The 22,412-nt window shown below is 48.7% G+C and overlaps 2 protein-coding genes across 2 annotated transcripts in view; both read left to right on the forward strand.

Moving 5' to 3' along the window:
- Nucleotides 1-14,871, forward strand: part of LOC142257384 (uncharacterized) — a 349,194-nt gene extending 334,323 nt beyond the window's left edge. The window contains exon 12 of the mRNA XM_075329463.1: nt 11,292-14,871. Coding sequence (XP_075185578.1) covers nt 11,292-13,327 — 2,036 coding nt within the window. The 3' untranslated portion in view covers nt 13,328-14,871. The remainder of the gene's footprint in view (nt 1-11,291) is intronic.
- LOC142303556 (gastrula zinc finger protein XlCGF66.1-like) lies at nt 1,216-3,177 on the forward strand. Its single transcript, XM_075345018.1, has 4 exons — nt 1,216-1,341; nt 2,616-2,792; nt 2,875-2,998; nt 3,080-3,177. Exons 1-4 carry the CDS (start codon nt 1,264-1,266, stop codon nt 3,175-3,177), a joined length of 477 nt encoding a protein of 158 aa, XP_075201133.1. The 5' UTR covers nt 1,216-1,263.
- Nucleotides 14,872-22,412: the final 7,541 nt, after the last annotated feature.

The raw sequence follows: 22,412 nt of genomic DNA on the forward strand, positions 1-22,412 counted from the left end.
ACAGACCCCGCACTACACATGGAGGAGAGAGAGCGACAGACCCCGCACTACACATGGGGGAGAGACAGACCCCGCACTACACATGGGGGAGAGAGAGAGCGCGACAGACCCCGCACTACACATGGGGGAGAGAGAGCGACAGACCCCGCACTACACATGGGGGGGAGAGACAGACCCCGCACTACACATGGGGGAGAGAGAGCGACAGACCCCGCACTACACATGGGGGGAGAGACAGACCCCGCACTACACATGGGGGAGAGAGCGACAGACCCCGCACTACACTTGAGGGAGAGAGAGACAGACCCCGCACTATACATAGGGGAGAGAGAGAGCGACAGACCCCGCACTACACATGGGGGAGAGAGAGCGACAGACCCCGCACTACACATGGGGGAGAGAGAGCGACAGACCCCGCACTACACATGGAGGAGAGAACAACAGACCCCACACTACACATGGAGGAGAGAGAGAGAGCGCGACAGACCCCGCACTACACATGGGGGAGAGACAGACCCCGCACCACACATCGGGGAGAGACAGACCCTGCACTACACATGGGGGAGAGACAGACCCCGCACTACACATGGGGGAGAGACAGACCCCACACTACACATGGGGGAGAGACAGACCCCACACTACACATGGGGGAGAGACAGACCCCGCACTACACATGGGGGGGGGGAGAGCGACAGACCCCGCACTACACATGGGGGAGAGAGAGCGACAGACCCTGCACTACACATGGGGGAGAGACAGACCCCGCACTACACATGGGGGAGAGACAGACCCCACACTACACATGGGGGAGAGACAGACCCCGCACTACACATGGGGGAGAGACAGACCCCGCACTACACATGGGGGGGAGAGAGCGACAGACCCCTCACTACACATGGGGGAGAGAGAGCGACAGACCCCGCACTACACATGGAGGAGAGAGAGAGAGCGACAGACCCCGCACTACACATGGAGGGGAGAGAGCGACACACGGTTTATGAGTAACTCCTCTAAAAACTGGACAATTTTAAGACCAAGAATAAAGTGTTGCAGTCTCCTCCTCAGATCGGATTCAGTTGGCGCCGACAGAAAAGAGGGAAGACGACATCTGCACTGTTTTATCTTTTCAAATAATTTCTCCTTATTCTCTTCAGTTATTATTTTTGTGTTTTTAGTTGATTTTCCTCAACATCATCTCATCCTCTTTACAATAAAGGATCTTCTATTGTTTTCTTTTGATTTTTCCTGATTGACCCATAAAAGATGAATAAGGACAAAGACCAAATTATGGAAAAGATATTAACCCTGAGTCTGGAGATAATCTTCCATCTTACTGGAGAGGTGAGAGGCTCTAATGTCATCACATTACATCATTATCTATGGGAATAACAGAGGATATGACCGGGGAGGTGAGAGGCTCTGATGTCATCACATTACATCATTATCTATGGGGATAACAGAGGATATGACCAGGGAGGTGAGAGGTTCTGATGTCATCACATTACATCATTATCTATGGGAATAACAGGATATGACCGGGGAGGTGAGAGGTTCTGATGTCATCACATTACATCATTATCTATGGGAATAACAGAGGATATGACCGGGGAGGTGAGAGGTTCTGATGTCATCACATCACATCATTATCTATGGGAATAACAGAGGATATGACCGGGGAGGTGAGAGGTTCTGATGTCATCACATTACATCATTATCTATGGGAATAACAGAGGATATGACCGGAGAGGTGAGAGGTTCTGATGTCATCACATTACATCATTATCTATGGGAATAACAGAGGATATGACCGGAGAGGTGAGAGGCTCTGATGTCATCACATTACATCATCTATGGGAATAACAGAGGATATGACCGGAGAGGTGAGAGGTTCTGATGTCATCACATTACATCATTATCTATGGTAATAACAGAGGATATGACCGGGGAGGTGAGAGGTTCTGATGTCATCACATTACATCATTATCTATGGTAATAACAGAGGATATGACCGGGGAGGTGAGAGGTTCTGATGTCATCACATTACATCATTATCTATGGGAATAACAGAGGATATGACCGGGGAGGTGAGAGGCTCTGACGTCATCACATTACATCATTATCTATGGGAATAACAGAGGATATGATCGGGGAGGTGAGAGGCTCTGATGTCATCACATTACATCATTATCTATGGGAATAACCGAGGATATGACCGGAGAGGTGAGAGGTTCTGATGTCATCACATTACATCATTATCTATGGGTATAACAGAGGTTATGACCGGGGAGGTGAGAGGTTCTGATGTCATCACATTACATCATTATCTATGGGAATAACAGAGGATATGACCGGGGAGGTGAGAGGCTCTGATGTCATCACATTACATCATTATCTATGGGAATAACAGAGAGGATATGACCGGGGAGGTGAGAGGCTCTGATGTCATCACATTACATCATTATCTATGGGAATAACAGAGGATATGACCGGGGAGGTGAGAGGCTCTGATGTCATCACATTACATCATTATCTATGGGAATAACAGAGGATATGACCGGGGGGGTGATGGACTCTGGAAATGTCTGTGGTGATATTATTAATGTCTCCACACTCAGGATTACGCAGTAGTGAAGACCTCTAGTGATCGCTGTCAGGCCCATGTGTCTGAAGGACGGGGAGGAACCCTGAGCCCAATCCCGGGGCCTCCACCTCACCCCCGGATACATGAGGACATCAATGACCAGAAGATCTTGGAACTCACCAACAAGATGCTTGAGCTGCTGACTGGAGAGGTGACACTGCTGGGAATGCTGGGACATTATACAGGACAGCACTGGAGGATTCTGGGTGATGACGGTATCATTGTGTTGTCAGGTTCCTATAAGGTGTCAGGACGTCACTGTCTATTTCTCCATGGAGGAGTGGGAGTATCTAGAAGGACACAAGGAGCGGTACAAGGAGGTGATGATGGAGGAGCCCCAGCCCCGCACATCACCAGGTAATAGACAGGACTGAATACACCCGGCCTATAATTATCTGTATGTAATAATGATGTCCGTCCTGTCTGTGTCTCCTGCAGGTCTCTCCAGTACGAGGACGACCCCAGAGAGATGTCCCGCTCCTCCTCCTCCTCCACAGGATCCTCAGGTAGATGGAGATCTCCCCTATGAGGTGTAGACGGCTGTGACCTCCTTGTGTTCAGTCTTGTTTTCTCCTCCAGTATTAGATGTTTTATACTTGTGTAATGAGAGCGGTGGAGACGGCAGGATCATAGCTGACCACAGACCTCACATGTCCGGATCTTATCTCCATTATTCTCGGGGACTTTTACAATATTTTGTTTTGCAGTTTTTGGATCCGGATAAAGATCTGAACAATATTAATTCTCCAGAGAGAAATGTGAGGGGCGATCAGCGGAGTAAAGAGGAGATTCCTACAGATCACCGCCCCGGTGAGTACAGACCACCCAATAACGCACACAAGTCACACATTCCTATTTTCCGCTCTTTGCTGTGTTAGTTTCTCCAGCGGTATATTAACCCTTCATGTAAAATACACATGAAATGTGAATGAATTTGTGATCCCGGTGCAGGTGATAACACGGGATGTGCAGTTATGTTATAGAGGAGAAATACAGCTGGACATGAATTCTGCCGATGTGAGCGAGGACGAGATCCAGCTCTTTCCTATTATCCGCTGTCAGGGCTGATGAGGGGCTTCTCCAGTTTAGGGACTAAAGGGCCATTTACACGCTGCGACATCGCTAACGATATATCGTAGGGGTCACGTCGTTAGTGATGCATATCTTACACCGTTAGCGACATCGCCAGGAGCGACGTTCAACGATCGCAAAAACATCAAAAATCGTGGATCGTTGACACGTCGCTTTTTTACCAAATATCGTTGCTGCTGCAGGTATGATGTTGTTCGTCGTTCCTGCGGCACCACACATCGCTATGTGTCACACTGCAGGAGCGACGAACATCTCCTTACCTGCGTCCTCCGGCAATGAGGAAGGAAGGAGGTGGGTGGCATGTTCCGGCCGCTCATCTCCGCCCCTCCTTTGCTATTGGACGGCTGCCATGTGACGTCGCTGTGACGCCGCATGAACCGCCCCTTAGAAAGGAGGCTGGTCGCCGGCCAGAGTGACGTCGCAGGGCAGGTAAGTCCGTGTGACGGGTGTTAGCGATGTTGTGCGCCACGGGCAGTGATTTGCCCGTGACGCACAACCGACGGGGGCGGGTAAGCTCGCTAGCGATATCGATATCGCAGCGTGTAAAGTACCCTTAAGAATCCATTATCTCTAATTACACTCATGTCAGTGTGTGACAGATGCAGAACATGGAGCCATAAACTTAGGGTCCAGTGTGTTTTAAAAAAGAATTATAGCCAGGTCATGCCCCCCTAGAGTGAGGACACGCGGTGTCTGAGCGCCTGCCGCTGGACCAAATATCAGCAGATCTACGCAGCCTACAGAGCCAGAGAGCAGACTATGACCCGGAGGAGAAGGGGCAAAACGCAAGGGTGCAACACCGGCTACTCTCAGCACTTTTTCCCCTTGCTCGAACTCCCAGAAGCCTCCAAAGGACTCCTAAAATGGCCTTGTTTCATACCTGTGCACCAGCAGCTGCGGTTACATAGGGGGAGCCTATAAATAATAGAGAGAAAAGAAGTGCTAAAAAACTGAGGGATCACCATATACATAATTAATCAAAAATATTTTATTGTATATCAAGGAACATAAAAAGCACATTTGTGTCACACAACACCAAATGGTATCACAACAACCATAGACAAATTTTTAAAAACATTTTAAAACATACAAAAAGGAAACCATGTGATTCCCTATATAAAGTGGACCAAGATTCTAACCAAGCTAGCTGGTATAATAAGCAGATCAGAAGTTAGTTAAATTTTCAAAGCACATGGTGTTGCAGCATAGCAAAAAATGTGCTGTAGCACTTCACAAATAATTATAATACATATTGAACCCAGCAACAGCTTGTAATGCAGTCATAATATACCTTGATACTTATGTAGTGGGTGGGCCTACCCCCTACTAGTTTAACATAGTTACCCGGCATTGTGATTATTAAAAGTGTTGAATTATATGTTTTTATGTGGTGTGTTAGGGCACCCCCTAGTGGCCGGGTGGGACGGCTGTTGCCACCGGGGAGGAGGAGTCGGCCGGATATCTAGGCTAGGTCTGAATGTGTGTGGGGTAGAGAGATCCGGGTCAGCGGAGTGCGAGCATCTGCAGCGGCAAGTGCGATAGTGTGAGCGGACCATCAAGGGACACCGGAGAGGAGGAGGTGGACGTAACCTCAGAGCCTATTCTGCCGGTGTGGGTCCGGTGTATGCTTGGCTGAATAGTGGGTGCCCGAAGGAAGTAGAGTACGGAGGGCATATCCCCACCCGAGGTGACGTCTGGTCAGAGTGTCCCCAGCTCCACTAATATTGCCGTGATCCGCTGACCGGAGTGGCTTTTACCGGAGTGTCTGTCAAGCTGTGAGATCCGGGACAGCAGTGTGTGCACTTGGGCAGAGTGTGAGTGAAACAGCACGGGACACCGGAGATAAGGAGGTGGACGCAACCTCAGAGCCTATTCTGCCGGTGTGGGTCCGGTGTATGCTTGGCTGAATCGTGGGTGCCCGAAGGAAGTAGAGTACGGAGGGCATATCCCCACCCGAGGTGGCGTTTGGTCAGGGTGTCCCCAGCTCCACTGAAAGTCTGCAACTGCCTGTTTCTTTACTGTCTGCTGTTCGGATTATTGGACTGTGCTGAATAAATGTTCTCTTTTATTGCATTCAACTCTTGCCTGAAGTCTATTTGTGTAATGGAGAACGAAGACACTAGCACACACTGTTTAAACCCTAAAGAAGTGATGAAGACAGGGATGTGCCTGCACCATAGTGCTGCCACGACTACACAGCCAGAGGCCTCCCTGCCTGGTCACTTCATGTGGCGTAGTCGGCAGGATCCGAGTCCTTTGCCGGAGAACCAGGAGTCTGAAGACCAAGTAGTGCCTGAAGCACGGAATTCGGACGATGAAAGAAGATTTCCAGTCCCATGGTGGGAGGAAGAAGTGCCCAAGGCGTTGGACCGGGTACAAGATGGCGGCAAGGAGGCCGTTATCTGTGAGGAAGAAAGGGCGCGAAAAGTAGGCGCCAAAAGAAGAGCCTGGGGCTGGCCGGCGCCGAAGAAAAAGGACAGAGTACTCCGCCCAAAGAGGGGAGGCGCCAGCTCCAGGGCATTGAAGACTAAGAAAAGGAAAAAGAAGTACCTTGGCGGAGGAGTCGAAATGATGCGTGAGGCTGGGGGTGGAGTTTGTTCAAAAGCGGGAAACGAAGACCCGCCTCCACTTCCTCCAGTCTCAGCGTCGACACCACCGCCATTACCAGTGATTCCGTTGAGAACCGAGATGGAGAACTTTGGGCAACCTGCGGAGTTGGCGACGACTATGGCCCTCATCAGCCTTGGCCGAGGCCGACCCCGGTTCGCCCCTGCTAGCGAGGCCGCGATAGCGGATCTCCCCATTGGGCCGGGAGGCTCTACGAGACCGGACAAGGTCTCTTGGAAGACTTCGTGGGACGCTCAAACCGGGAGCACCATTACGGAAGTGAAGGCGACCTATGCTACCCCGCCCATGCCAAGCCGTCCGGGGGTTGCTGTTTTCCCTTGGGACACCCCGCAGCTTAACGCCGCCGCCACACCATTTGTTCCGGTGCCGGAGTCAGCCGAAGAGTTAGCCGGGCGTCTAGAGGAGGACCACCTGGGCTTCTTCTGGGACCCAGTCATCGCCCCGCCGGAGAGGGCGCGTCCCAGTGTTCCGCCCCCGAAGCCTGATCCCGTCCGGGAACGGCTCCTGGCTGAGACCATAGTCCGGGAAATGCTGTCCGGGCCCGGTGGAGAGGATCTGGCCCAGCAGTTCGTGACCGGGGTGGTTGTTAAATTCAACCAGCAGGAGGGGTATGGATTCATCCGTGAAGTAGAGACCGGGGATGACTACTTTTACAACCGAGTTCACCTGGATGTAGAAGGACTCCCCAAGCGACTCCATACCCTGTGGCCGGGCGAGAAAGTCAGCTTCTTGCCGGACAAAGGCAGCCGCGGTCTGTTTGCGGTGTGTGTTTCCCGCATGCCCACCACCCGGGAAGCGGAGCAGTGGCAGGAGGAGATTGCGTGGGAGGAGCAGCAAGAGCGACGACAGAGCCGTACCAGACCGGCCGCGCCTCCTCAACCCCGGCGCGTACCGACGGCTGCCCCGGAAGCAGAGGCAGAGCCAGCCCTCGATCCGGAGAGGCTCCCAACTGTGGTGGCGGTGACGCAAAATGTCAACAACAGGCCAGTTTTCATGCTGGACGCGTCGCCCGCCGCACCACCACCGTCCCGGGCGGAGACGCCATCACCACCAAGAGGTGCAGCAGCAGCTGTGCCGGAGGAGCCGTGCTACGCTCCGGTGTCTTTCAGGCGGATCCGCCGCCAGCCAGGACAAACTCTGGGGGCCTATATCCAGGCTCAAGCGGAAGAGTGGAAGAGGGCCTGGCCCCCAGAGTAAGCTGTTCGCTCCAGCACCTGTGAAGACCGGGATGGTTGTAAACCGGCAGAAAGTTGCTTTTGTTGAAAAGTTTTACGGGCCTGTTGCCCTTCAGCAAAGACCGGGAGCGCTATTGAAGCCTCCGGGCACCTTCAGCAAAGACCGGGAGCGCTATTGAAGCCTCCGGGCACCTTCAGCAAAGACCGGGAGCGCTATTGAAGCCTCCGGGCACCTTCAGCAAAGACCGGGAGCGCTATTGAAGCCTCCGGGCGCACATCTAAGACCGGGAGCGCTGTTGAGCCTCCGGGCGCTATCCAGAGACCGGGAGCGCTGCTGCGCCATCAAGCGCCCCTTAAGACCGGGAGCGCCGCTGAACTGGTGCCGCTGTTGAGGACTGAACCGAAAGGTTTTTATGTGTTTATGTTTTTATGTGTTTAAGAGCCTTGCCGGGAGGCTCGGATTTTAAGAGGGGAGGCATGTAGTGGGTGGGCCTACCCCCTACTAGTTTAACATAGTTACCCGGCATTGTGATTATTAAAAGTGTTGAATTATATGTTTTTATGTGGTGTGTTAGGGCACCCCCTAGTGGCCGGGTGGGACGGCTGTTGCCACCGGGGAGGAGGAGTCGGCCGGATATCTAGGCTAGGTCTGAATGTGTGTGGGGTAGAGAGATCCGGGTCAGCGGAGTGCGAGCATCTGCAGCGGCAAGTGCGATAGTGTGAGCGGACCATCAAGGGACACCGGAGAGGAGGAGGTGGACGTAACCTCAGAGCCTATTCTGCCGGTGTGGGTCCGGTGTATGCTTGGCTGAATAGTGGGTGCCCGAAGGAAGTAGAGTACGGAGGGCATATCCCCACCCGAGGTGACGTCTGGTCAGAGTGTCCCCAGCTCCACTAATATTGCCGTGATCCGCTGACCGGAGTGGCTTTTACCGGAGTGTCTGTCAAGCTGTGAGATCCGGGACAGCAGTGTGTGCACTTGGGCAGAGTGTGAGCGAAACAGCACGGGACACCGGAGATAAGGAGGTGGACGCAACCTCAGAGCCTATTCTGCCGGTGTGGGTCCGGTGTATGCTTGGCTGAATCGTGGGTGCCCGAAGGAAGTAGAGTACGGAGGGCATATCCCCACCCGAGGTGGCGTTTGGTCAGGGTGTCCCCAGCTCCACTGAAAGTCTGCAACTGCCTGTTTCTTTACTGTCTGCTGTTCGGATTATTGGACTGTGCTGAATAAATGTTCTCTTTTATTGCATTCAACTCTTGCCTGAAGTCTATTTGTGTAATGGAGAACGAAGACACTAGCACACACTGTTTAAACCCTAAAGAAGTGATGAAGACAGGGATGTGCCTGCACCATAGTGCTGCCACGACTACACAGCCAGAGGCCTCCCTGCCTGGTCACTTCACTTAGACAAAGCAACCTTGTGCAGAAAAATTATAGAAACCCCAATATCTCAACTAGCATAACCCCAGGTTGAACCTGAGCACCACAATTCCCAGAGCTGCAGCCTGATAATCCCTAGCCCTGGGCTGAGAAAATGAGTGCAAAAAAATAGCCCTCCTCAAGGAGACAGATTTTTGACTTGACTCGTGTGTCTATGCACCAAAGTCCAAAGGGTTAAAGCAGGATAATGTAAAGCACAAAGCTGTTTGAAGGTCCAGGGAATCACCTTACCCACCCGACGCGTGTCGTCACACTTGGTGACTTTCTCAAGGGCAAAAAAGTACTCTTTTTTTGGGTAAACTTAATAAGTTGCACACACGCTTAACACTTAACATTCCCACCAGGGAGGATATGTAGGCCTATATTGCTGGGCTAGAACTGGCATACCGCACAGAACTGTCCGCCATGAGGGGGGATGTGGAGCGGGTCGATGCCTGGAGTCAGCTACACGCGGTGAAAATACAGTGCCTTGAAGACTCCTCACATTTAGAGTGCCATATTGGAGCAACATTCCTGCCAATTACAGTACATGGTGAAGGCTATGTGTGGCACCCCTGCTCTTCAGGCTCCACAGGGTATTACACCACTTTTTTGGGGTAATATCTATCCTGGGTCAGGAGGGGGTTAACTGCCGTTGTCTTCACAAAACACACACACACAAAACAATAAAGGTGCTTTCCACAGGGGGTGGACTAGGGCAGACAGGATAGTTAGCCTTCACGAAGTATGGGACTTTCCCAGTCGCTAGGACAACCACTGGGGGCAGCACCACATGGGGTAGAAATACACTAGAACAGAACCTTCCTGGGCTCAGCTTGGGCTCACACCTAGCACTGACAACTGGAGTTTGTTTCTCTCTCTTCATGGGCCCGTGACTTGGAACAGGAGGCTTGGCCCGGGTTCCGGATAGCAACTGAGGGACACTTCACTAACAGACTTTCACGGGCACCAGTGGGCAAGCAGTCTGTAAATATGCCCGCTCAGTGTTTGGTCCTGTGGGTGGGTGCTTGTTTGGCTGGCTGTATATTTTCATTTCCATGTCAAGTCCTGGATTACGGATACCTGAACGCTGGGCTGGGAAAAACGTCTGACAATGTTGCTGATGATGTTTGCGAATGTGCAATGTCTGGTGCCTGGCAGGTGTCATCTATGCCTGGACAGGGGATTGACAAGCATGTAGCGCTCTGTACTTTCTTCCTCCTTCTCCACCTGGCCCACATGCAAAGCTTCTTCTTTAATTGGGAGCACAGAGCATTTGAGGAGGCACCAAAGCGGGATGGTTATGCTGATTATGGCTTCACCATCACCCCATCTTCGTTGTTTCCTCAATTTTTTGTAGAAAGTCACAGATTTCAGACATCCATGTTCATGAGTCAGTTTTATGCATGGGGGCTGACCGGAATATCTCATGTTGGAGCTGGTATTATAAAGTGCGATGGAATATATTTGGTGCTATATAAAAATTATTACGCTGTATCTGGTATTCAACTAATGCCTTCTGTTGGTCAGAAAGCCTTGCCAGGTACATGTGCAATGTGGAGTTCCAGCGTGGGCACGTCACACAGCTGTCGCTGAGCTGCCACTTACAACCGCTGGGGAAGCCCTGCCAGACAAGTGGCAGCTGGAGTGGATTGGTGGAAATGGGCGCGCACACAGCGTACCTTCACAAGTAGCTCTGGCAAATTGGGCTCGTTTTTCATAAACTGCTGAACCACGAAGTTGAGCACGTGGCTCAGGCATGGTACATGTGCGAGCTTCCTAAGCTTCAGAGCCACCACCAAGTTACAGGCATGTTATCACACATGACCATGGCTGGTTGTTGGTTCGAATGGCAAGAGACACAGATCTGTCTCGTCTATTAGACCTCTCAACAACTCTGCTGCAGTGTGCGATTTATCATCTAAAGACAGTCATTTAAACAGAGCCTGTTGCTGCTTCACTGAGACAGTGCTTCCAGCTTGCGACTAATGGGGAGGGTAATTCAGACCAGGATGAAAGGAACTAGAGGAAGGACCCTCCAAAATTTCTGGTAAAGGCCCACCTGTGGGCCTTCCCAAATGTATGAAAAAGGGCCTGTCAAAATGTATGAGTGAGGGCCCTCCAACCATTTTGGTTAAGGATTGCATGTTGAGTCTGTGGATATGGTGGGAAAAGGAGCAGCAGGAGAACCCCCCCCCCCACCCCCCAAAAAAGAAAAAGAAAATCCACAGATGCCATCTTGTGCGCAGTGTGTCTGGAGTTTGTGTAGCAAAAGCTTGTGTTGTTGGTCATTGAAGGGGCAAATTTTACAAAATCTGTTTTATTCTTTTCACAGAAGATTGTGGCATTATACAGAATACATATGAAGAGCAAATAATTGTCCCAGATCTACCCTCAGTCCTTCACACCCAGGATCCGTCATCTGCTGCTTCTAAACAATGTCTGGATTCACTGCAGAATGTTCAGCAAAATAAAAGCCACAGAAGAGGTGTTAAACAACAAAGCGCTCACACAGGGGAGAAGCCGTATTCATGTAATCAATGTAGAAAGTGTTTTACACAAAAGTCAGCTCTAATTTCACACAAAATAATTCACAAAGGAAAACCATTTTCATGCCCAGAATGTGGAAAATATTTTAGTGTAAAATCACAGGTTGAAGTTCATCTAAAAACTCACACAGGGGAGAAGACATTTTCATGTTCAGAATGTGGGAAATGTTATCTTGGGAAATCACATCTTTATGACCATATAAAAACTCACACAGGGGAGAAGCCATTTTCTTGTTCAGAATGTGGGAAATGTTTTACCCAGAAATCACAGCTTAATGTGCATCTAAAAACTCACACGGGGGAGAAGCCATTTTCTTGTTCAGAATGTTGGAAATGTTTTATTAAGAAATCACAGCTTGAGAGCCATATAAAAACTCACACAGGGGAGAAGCCATTTTCATGTTCCGATTGTGGGAAATGTTTTATTCGGAAATCACATCTTGATGACCATAAAAAAACTCACACAGGGGAGAAGCCATTTTCTTGTTCAGAATGTGGGAAATGTTTTATTAGGAAATCACAGCTTGATAGCCATATAAAAACTCACACGGGGGAGAAGCCATTTTCTTGTTCAGAATGTGGGAAATCTTTTAGTTGGAAATCACTGCTTGATAAGCATAGAAAAACTCACACAGGGGAGAAGTCATTTTCTTGTTTAGAATGTGGGAAATGTTTTAGTTGGAAATCAGATCTTAATGTGCATATAAAAACTCACACTGGGGAGAAGCCATTTTCTTGTTTAGAATGTGGGAAATGTTTTATTCAGAAATCAGATCTTAATGTGCATATAAAAACTCACACGGGGGAGAAGCCATTTTCTTGTTTAGAATGTGGGAAATGTTTTAGTATGAAATCACAGCTTGATTTGCATATAAAAACTCACACGGGGGAGAAGCCATTTTTCTGTTCAGAATGTGGGAAATGTTTTATTCGGAAATCAGCGCTTAACGTGCATCTAAAATCTCACACGGGGGAGAAGCCATTTTCATGTTCAGAATGTGGGAAATGTTTTCGTTTGAAATCAACCCTTAATATGCATATAAAAACTCACACAGGTGAGAAGCCATTTTCTTGTTCAGAATGTGGGAAATGTTTTATTAGGAAATCACAGCTTGATAGCCATATAAAAACTCACACGGCGGAGAAGCCATTTTCTTGTTCAGAATGTGGGAAATGTTTTAGTTTGAAATCACTGCTTGATAAGCATAGAAAAACTCACACAGGGGAGAAGTCATTTTCTTGTTCAGATTGTGGGAAATGTTTTATTAGGAAATCACAATTTCATGACCATATAAAAACTCACACAGGGGAGAAGCCATTTTTATGTTCAGATTGTGGGAAATGTTTTATTCGGAAATCAGATCTTAATGTGCATCTAAAATCTCACACAGGGGAGAGGCCATTTTCATGTTCAGAATGTGGGAAATGTTTTATTCTGAAAAATCATCTTGATCAGCATATAAAATCGCACATAGGGGAGAAGCCATTTTTATGTTCAGAATGTGGGAAATGTTTTATTCGGAAATCAGCGCTTAAAGTGCATCTAAAATCTCACACGGGGGAGAAGCCATTTTCATGTTCAGAATGTGGGAAATATTTTCGTTGGAAATCATCCCTTATTATGCATATAAAGACTCACACAGGTGAGAAGCCTTTTTCTTGTTCAGAATGTGGGAAATGTTTTATTAGGAAATCACAGCTTGATAGCCATATAAAAACTCACACTGGGGAGAAGCCATTTTCTTGTTCAGAATGTGGGAAATGTTTTAGTTGGAAATCACTGCTTGATAAGCATAGAAAAACTCACACAGGGGAGAAGTAATTTTCTTGTTCAGATTGTGGGAAATGTTTTATTAGGAAACCACAATTTCATGACCATATAAAAACTCACACAGGGGAGAAGCCATTTTTGTGTTCAGATTGTGGGAAATGTTTTATTCGGAAAAATCATCTTGATCAGCATATAAAATCTCACACAGGGGAGAAGACATTTTCATGTTCAGAATGTGGGCAATGTTATTGTGGGAAATCACAGCTTGATATGCATATAAAATCTCACACAGGGGAGAAGCCATTTTCATGTTCAGAATGTGGGAAATGCTTTGCTCACAGATTCAGTTTTGTTAGACACATGAAAATTCACCCAAGTTAAAAGACACGTTTGTTTAAAATTTGGGAAATGTTATAGCAGTAAATCAACTCTTGCCTTAAGCCCACTTTACATGCTACAATATATCTTACGATGTGTCGGTGGGGACACGTCGTAAGTAACGCACATCCGGCATCGTAAGGTACATTGTAGTGTGTAACAGCTACGTTCGATTGAATGTTTAAACGTTCATCGCATGCACGTCGTTCATTACTCATGGATTGAACGACAGGTTGTTCATCGTACCCGGGGTAGCACACATCGCAGCGTGTGACATCCCAGGAACGATGTACTGCAGCTTACCTGCGTCCCGCGGCTCCCGACCAGCAATGCGGAAGGAGGTGGGCGGGATGTTTACGTCCCGCCCTGCTCCGCCCCTCCGCTTCTATTGGCCGGCTGCTGTGTGACGTCGATGTGACGCCGAACGTCCCTCCCACTCCAGGAAGTGGACGTTCACCGCCCACATCGAGGTCGCATGGAAGGTAAGTATGTGTGACAGGGTTAATCGTTTGTGCGGCACGTTCAACAAATTGAACGTGTCGCACATACGATGGGGGCGTTGCAAATCGCATATGATATCGTATGCGAAATTGCAACGTGTAAAGCAGGCTTTAGATCAGTAGATGGCATGCTTCCAAATTGTGGTAATGCATTTTCCCATCGGCCGTGATCTGCGCAGTTCTCTTGCGGTCTCCTCCATCCGTGCGCTGCATCTCTATGCACTGGGCCTCTGTGATCTTGTGATTTTCACATGACCCGGAGCCCCATGTGGTGCGGTGGTTGGGCGGGCCCGCTTCCAGGGACACTCATGCGTCAATCTCTGGCGGGTCATGCACTGATTGGACACTGGACCTTTTTATACTAGCGTTCATGCACATGATGTCACTCCCTGACGAAGGCTCACGCCGAAACGGCCGTCGGGTGGGCGCTCTTTATCAATACCGGCAACACTTTTTTGCAGTGCAGGATTACGTGGTCTGGTTTGCTCTCTGTATCGAACTTGCTAAGCAGATCTTTGTTTACTATCTTAGATGATAGTATGTTCTATCCCCTGTATAGTCTATTTACATATGATCCTTTCTGTATGATTTGGAATAATATGACATTTAAAAAAATCAATAAAAATAATGTCAGCGCTAAAACCCAGTGTTTTAATTGTTCTGCAGCTAATTTTTTAGGCAAAAAAATCTTTATTGTCTAGGAAAGGATATATTCACATGTATAATATATAGAAAAATTAATCCTATGTATGAAATTTGCGCTGAACCAAAACAATATATACTTGAATAAAAATAGTATTTTATTTTATTTTCCACTCACAGATAAAAAATAGATCACATAAACTCTATTACAAACAACACCACAAAACATTTAGGCATATGGAGCCTCAGCCGATGGCTACCATCTGCTGAATATAAAAGCTGCAAATATACAAGTACTTGTACACAGCTTTAGGCTTGTTTACAAATACTGTATATAAACCTCAGGGAAGGTTTTAATTGTTAACGAAGTGCACAAAGATAATCTCTGTATTGAGGATGAATGAATTCCTGTACTGCAGTACCATAAAATCTTCAAATATTGCTTTCAATCATGCGCGCCACATAAGCCGCAATTTTCCTTTAATAAGATTAATATTGTCAGCACATCTAGCGTATTACCGCTACAATATTTCCAAGAGTGTAGCAATTTGACAGGCGATTGCAGTCTCTGCGCTACAGGTTTTCCAAACCCGCGTACAAGATCTCCAGCGGAGTATAACACAAGACAGTCTCTGCGCTATGGATTTTTACATGTATCTGAGTACGGAGTTTACAGCGGAGATATGGCAGGTTTCTCCCCTGTGTAGGCTCCTGAATTCCTGGAGCGGAGATACCGCCAGAGCGCTTAGATTACAGCGGGACTCCGAGGTACAGAATCCTTCCAGATACAGAGGATTAACTAGGGCGTCCACCCCTTCAGCAAGTTTGAAGATTTAAAAACTTGAATAAAGCGCACAATCCGGCTGTTCTGCCACGAATAGAATAGCAAATTGACAGATAGAAAAGTCTCTGCGCTGTGGATTTTTACAAGTACCTGATCGTGGAGTTTTCAGCGGAGATATGGCAAATTCCTCCCCTGTGTGAGCTCCTGGATTCCTGAAGCGGATATACCGCCAGAGCTCTTAGATTACAGCAAGACTCCGAGGTACAAAATCCTTCCAGATTACAGAGGATTAACTAGGGCGTCCACCCCTTCAGCAGGTTTGAGGTTTAGAAACTTGAATAAAACACACAATCCGGCTGTTCCGCCGTGAATAGAGACATAGGTGCACTGCAATTGCAATTTGCTATTCTATCCGTGGCAGAACAGCCGGATTGTGCGCTTTATTCAAGTTTTTAAATCTTCAAACCTGCTGAAGGGGTGGACGCCCTAGTTAATCCTCTGTATCTGGAAGGATTCTGTACCTCGGAGTCCCGCTGTAATCTAAGCGCTCTGGCGGTATCTCCGCTCCAGGAATTCAGGAGCCTACACAGGGGAGAAACCTGCCATATCTCCGCTGTAAACTCCGTACTCTGATACATGTAAAAATCCACAGCGCAGAGACTGTCTTGTGTTATACTCCGCTGGAGATCTTGTACTCGGGTTTGGAAAACCTGTAGCGCAGAGACTGCAATCGCCTGTCAAATTGCTACACTCTTGGAAATATTGTAGCGGTAATACGCTAGATGTGCTGACAATATTAATCTTATTAAAGGAAAATTGCGGCTTATGTGGAGCGCATGATTGAAAGCAATATTTGAAGAATTTATGGTACTGCAGCACAGGAATTCATTCATCCTCAATACGGAGATTATTTTTGTGCACTTTGTGAACAATTAAAACCTTCCCTGAGGTTTATATACAGTATTTGTAAACAAGCCTAAGGCTATGTGTCCACGGTAGAATGTACCTGCGGATTTTTCTGCATGAAAATCCGCGACTTTCGCGGCAAATCCGCACCTTATTTTTGCCGCGGATTTGCCGCAAATTTGCCACGGATTTTGATGCGGATTTTTTTTTTTTCCCCCCCATTCTATACCCAAAATCCGCACCAATAATTGACATGCTGCAGATTTTTCCGGATCAAAATCCACGGCAAATCCGCCGCGGAAAAATCCGCAGCATAGACACAGCATTTCCAAAATGCCATTGAAATGGCTTGGAAGTGCCGCTGCTGCAGATTTTCGGAAAATCTGCGGTAAATCCGCGGCAAAATCCGCGAGAAATCCGCAGCGTGGACACATAGCCTAAAGCTGTGGACAAGTACTTGTATATTTGCAGCTTTTATTTTCAGCAGATGGTAGCTGTCGGCCGAGGCTCCATATGCTTAAATGTTTTGTGGTGTTGTTTGTAATAGAGTTTATGTGATCTATTTTTTATCTGTGAGTGGAAAATAAAATAAAATACTATTTTTATTCAAGTATATATTGTTGTGGTTTAGCGCAAATTTCATACATAGGATTCATTTTTCAATATTATACATGTAATATGACATTTATCACACCAAGGGCTCTGGTTACTAATATGGAATATATAGTTGCATTTAATCAGTGCCATTAAATACTCTGTTAGCACATTGCAATTTACATTCTCAGATCCTTTGATGTAAATCTACCATAGGTGGTCATTTTTGTACACATTTCAGTATGTAATCCTTGAGCTATTTATATTACTTCCAATATACTTAGCATTTGCAATTTTTTATATAATCTGTGCCTGCCTGGATTACCATTTTCCGGTATTGTAATTTATACCTTTATTAATATCTATGTATACTTTAACATTTAGGAATTACACTTGCTGTGGGAATTGGGTGCCTTTTTCTGACCTGTGTGATCACATTTTCCACCCCCACTGTATCACCTTCTATAACTTAATAAACAATTTTTTTGCATTAATGTGATATCTGATCGCTTTTTCTTTTTTTGTCATTAGCTGACGTCAGACGTACTGGCTGATGGCAGGTGACGTCTCCTAGAAATTCCAATGCTGGGGGCTGACAGAGGCAGATGAAACCGGTGAAGTCTAGTGCAGGACCGACAGAGGAAGCCACCTGAAAACGGTGCTGTGTTGGCGAGTACCAGGGGAAAAGCCTAGCAGTGTGAGGGATCCTGAGTGAGGGTCGGAGGCAAGGCGAGACAGAGAAGGGGTGAAGGAACCAATTTGGTACACCCCAGAAGAAACAACCCGGATACCGGAGTCCCGAGTCTGCACGGGTTTAGTCAGTCCCAGCAGAAAAGTCCGGAAGGCGGGGGGACTTCAGTCTCCCAGCACAGAAACACTTGTAGCACAGCCATCAATAGAACCAGGGACCGCAGCAGAGTTAGTGGTGCGCAGGAGAACAGTTCATTATGCCTGCTATGTAAGTGACAGACACAGGAGAGGTCAGGGCCAGGCTTAAAACAGCCCAGGACTTAAACAGACACACAGCAATAAGGAGGCCTCAAAACTCACAGATGTGGAAATCCCAACTGCCACCTGACCACCCGGACTGTACCCTGGACTTATCCCTGCTAACATCAGTAAAGATGCAGAAGGAGAGACCCGATGTGTGTGTGTGTGTGTGTGTGTGTGTGAGACAGTTATTGCTATCCAAGGTCCTGCTCTCACTACAGACTGTGTTTGCCTGAACATGGAGAGCCACATCTCAGCGGCCTTGAAGAGACCGATATCAAGACTTGTGTGGTAAGCTGTCTCCCGGTGTTTGAAATCTCGATATTTTCCAAAGGCCTCTGGGACATCGCTCCTTCATCATCACCCCGGAGGTCTGCAAGCAGCGTTCGTAACATTACCGAGAGCCGTAGGTGGCGTCACAAGACACTATTATTTTATTTATTTTTACTATTGTTTTTATCATACTTCTTTTAACTGCCACCAGGGCCACGGGACCGAGCACAGCCACCTGTGACAATCCCCCGAAAACTAAAAGCGCGAGACCGGGTACCCCATGGCCCTGGGTCAGGCAGCTCCACCGGGCAAGAGAGAGGGAGGACGCCTCCGCTGGAGCCTGGGAACGGGAGTGTACGGTAATACTGCAGTGGGAGCTGGCAGGTGAGAGAGAGGGCACCCCCGCTGGCCTGGGAGTGGGGACGTGCGGGGATACCGCGTTGGGGCCAGGACCGGGCGCTACACCTCTCTGTCGCAGTATATTCACATCTTCATCAATTGTATTATTAAAATCCCCAAGGAGCAGGAGGGGCAAAGCAGGAGCCTGCGCTGCAAACGTAAGAGCTTCCTGCAGAACTTTTCTTGAGTATGGCGGTGGAATGTACACTGCCACTCTGATATATGGAACGCCAACCAACTGTGCCAATAGACAGACATACCTCCCTTCTTCATCTATCTTGACTGACTGACATACAAAAGGTACATTTCAGTGTACTAGCAGGCTGACCCCTCTAGCATAGTTTGAGTTAGTAGAGAGAACGTGATTACCAAAATTTGTGAATAAGAATAGCAATGGTAATAAAATATAACTTTCTTTGTCGCTCCATTGGGAGACCCAGACAATTGGGTGTATAGCTATTGCCTCTGGAGGCCACACAAAGTATTACACTTAAAAGTGTAAGGCCCCTCCCCTTCAGCCTATACACCCCCAGTGGGATCACTGGCTCACCAGTTTTGTGCTTTGTGCGAAGGAGGCAACACATCCACGCATAGCTCCACTTTTTAGTCAGCAGCAGCTGCTGACTATGTCGGATGGAAGAAAAGAGGACACATATAGTGTCCCCAGCATGCTCCCTTCTCACCCCACTGTATGTCGGAGGTGTTTGTAAGGTTGAGGTACCCATTGCGGGTACGGCGGCAGGAGCCCACATGCTGATTCCTTCCCCATCCCTTTTTACAGGGCTCTGGGTGAAGTGGGATTTACCGGTCTCCAGGCACTGAGACCGTGCTCCATCTACAGCCCCTGGAGAAGATGCTGGATGGAGCGGAGTACATCAGGGACATGGCCCTGCTTCCTCAAGGTACTCTGTGTCCCCGTACATTTGGCGCTCACACCGCAGCATGCTGGGTGTTGTAGTGCGCCGGGGGACATCAGCGCTGCGGCGCCTGTGCCATGGCCTCATTCAGCTTTGCTGAAGCAGGCTCACTTATGGGAATTGGTCGCGCCGGCCGCTGGGACTGCGGCGCGGCTGGCACTTGTAGTGCGCCGGGGACTTCAGCGCGGCCTGCGCTTTTACGGCGGCCGCGCTGATAACTAGAGTCCCCGGCTTTTGCGGCCTGCTTCCGTTCGTTCCCGCCCCCAGACCTGCCAGTCAGGAGAGGGGCGGGACGCTGGCCACTTCCAGGAATCGGTCGCGCCGGCCGCTGGAACTGCGGCGCGGCTGGCACTTGTGGTGCGCCGGGGACTTCAGCGCGGCCCGCGCTTTTACGGCGGCCGCGCTGTTAACTCGAGTCCCCGGCTTCTGGGCCTAGCTCCCTTCGTTACCGCCCACAGCCCTGACAGTCAGGGTAGGGGCGTGACGCTGCATAGAGCAGAGCTGAGAGCTGGAGTATGTTTTGCATACTCCACCCCTCTCACTGTGTGCACTGTGAGTCCGGATTCCCGCACTTTCTCAGGCACGCCCACGGCTTCCTTCTCTACAAGGACACCGGCAGCCATTAGTGTCAGTTTCTGTACGATACAGAGACAAGTGTGGAAGACCCTGGCATTCTGATAGTCACACAATCGCTGTAACAGGCGTTAAGCAGCACCTGTGGTGCTAACCCCACTAGTGCAGAAGTGCACTTATAGATATGCTTGTACTATATACATTGCACTGTTTGGTCGCACGTTGTATATACCCTCCTGGATTATGCGGAGGAGTTATCAGCATATTCTCTGTGTAAAACAAAGGTGCAGAACCACATGTTTTTCTATACAGCTGGTACAGCATGTACGGCTATACGGCCGGCAGGTACATAGACTCCCATTGTATGCACTAATGGCCAGGGGATGAGGACGGTGTCTGCAGTATTTACTGACAGTTTTTCTGAGACTATGGCTATGATACTAGAAGCCTAGCAGTCCGGACATGTCTCTCACAATATGGGCACTGTTGAATCATTGATCCATGGCCCCCCTCAGTGTGAATAACTAACAGCTCCGGGAATGTCACACGCATCCCAGAGTCACGGCTCTGCACGGACGTCAGTCCCAGACAGCCTAAGTGGGCTCGCTATGAGCGGCCTCGGTTTCAGCAGGGTCCTAACAGAAGGACTCGCTGTGTAATGAGGCGGAAGTAGCGGCTCAGGATTCTGATCCTGAGACCGCTCTCAATCTGGATACACCTGATTGTGACGCCATAGTAAATAATCTTATAGCGTCCATCTATAGAATGTGGGTTATTTCTCACAGCTCCTCCAGTGGAGGAGTCAGCTTCACGTATTTTTCTGGACCACTCTGCCTTCAGAGAGGCAGTCCAGGAACACCACGCTTATCCAGATATGCGCTTCTCCAAACGGCTTAGGATGCACGTTATCCCTGTCCCCTGACTTGGTCAAGGACTGGACCCAATGTCCCGAGCGGCATCCTCCAATCTCCAGGCTTGTAGCTAGATCCATAGTTGCAGTGGGAGATGGAACTGCAAACTCAAAGATGCCACTGACAGACAGATGGATCTCTGGTCGAAAGCCATCTATGAGGCTGTCGGCGCACCGTTGGCTCCGGCATTCTCTCCCTTGGGGCACTCCAAGCTATTTCACCTTGTCTTACACAGATTGACACGGTTACACGTACATCTGTGCCGCAGGTGGCATCCTTAACCTCTCAAATGTCTGCATTTGTTTCTTACGCGATTCAGGCTGTCCTGGACTCTGCGAACCGTGCGGCGGTAGCCTCTGCTACTCCGTGTTTTTAAGCAGAGCCTGGTCTGCTCGTTAAGTGAATGGAAGGCAGATTCTGCTTCCAAAAAAGGTTGCTTAACCAGTTGCCTTTTTTCTGCTGACCGACTGTTTGGTGAGCGTTGGATGTAACCATCAAACAGTCCAGGGGTAAGGATTCATCCTTTCCTCAGCCCGGACACAACAAACCCCAACAGAGCAAGAGGCAGTCGGGGTTTTCGGCCTTTTCGAGGCTCGGGCAGGTCCCATTTTTCCTCGTCCAATGTGGACTCAAAAGGATCAGAGGAGCTAAGATTCTTAGCGGGCTCAGTCTCGCCCAAAAAAGCGACAGTCTGAAAACCCGCTTCCAAGGCGGCTTCCTCATGACTTGCGGCCTCGGTCGGTAGCAGGCTCTCCCGCCTTGGCGATATTTAGCTGCCATAGGTCAATGACCATTGAGTGTGAGACATTCTGTCTCACGGGTACAGGATAGAGCTCACTTCTCGTCCTCCAACTCGATTCTTCAGAATTTCTCCACCTCCCGGCCGGGCCGCTGCTCTTCTGCAAACAGGGTGCACTCTATAGGCAGAAAGAGTGATGACCCCCGTTCCTCTTCAGGAACAAGGTCACGGTTTTTACCCCAAATTCTTTGCGGTACCTATAACAACGGGCCGTTCCGTCCCGTTCTGGATCTAAAAATGCTCAGCAAGCTCGTGGACACCAGGCGGTTCCGGATGGAATCCTCCGCCATGTCATCGCCTCAAGGTCCCAAGGATATTTCCTAGCATCATTAGGCATCAAGGATGCTTATCCACACGTGCCGATTGATCCAGAGCACTAGCGTTTCTACGCTTCGTTATAGGAGACGAACACCCTCTGTTCGTAGCTCTACCTTCCGGCTAGCGACAGTCCAACTGGTCTTCGCCAAGGT

Source organism: Anomaloglossus baeobatrachus, chromosome 1 (genome assembly GCF_048569485.1).
Source record: "Anomaloglossus baeobatrachus isolate aAnoBae1 chromosome 1, aAnoBae1.hap1, whole genome shotgun sequence".
In the NCBI taxonomy this organism is placed as follows: Eukaryota; Metazoa; Chordata; class Amphibia; order Anura; family Aromobatidae; genus Anomaloglossus; species Anomaloglossus baeobatrachus.

Excerpts from the sequence above, each read along its gene's own strand:
- LOC142303556 (XM_075345018.1), top strand. The coding sequence starts at position 1,264 with ATGAATAAGGACAAAGACCAAATTATGGAAAAGATATTAACCCTGAGT. Across the intron at positions 2,793-2,874 it reads TTGAGCTGCTGACTGGAGAG|GTTCCTATAAGGTGTCAGGA; the intron begins GTGACACTGCTG and ends TTGTGTTGTCAG. Across the intron at positions 2,999-3,079 it reads CCAGCCCCGCACATCACCAG|GTCTCTCCAGTACGAGGACG; the intron begins GTAATAGACAGG and ends TGTCTCCTGCAG.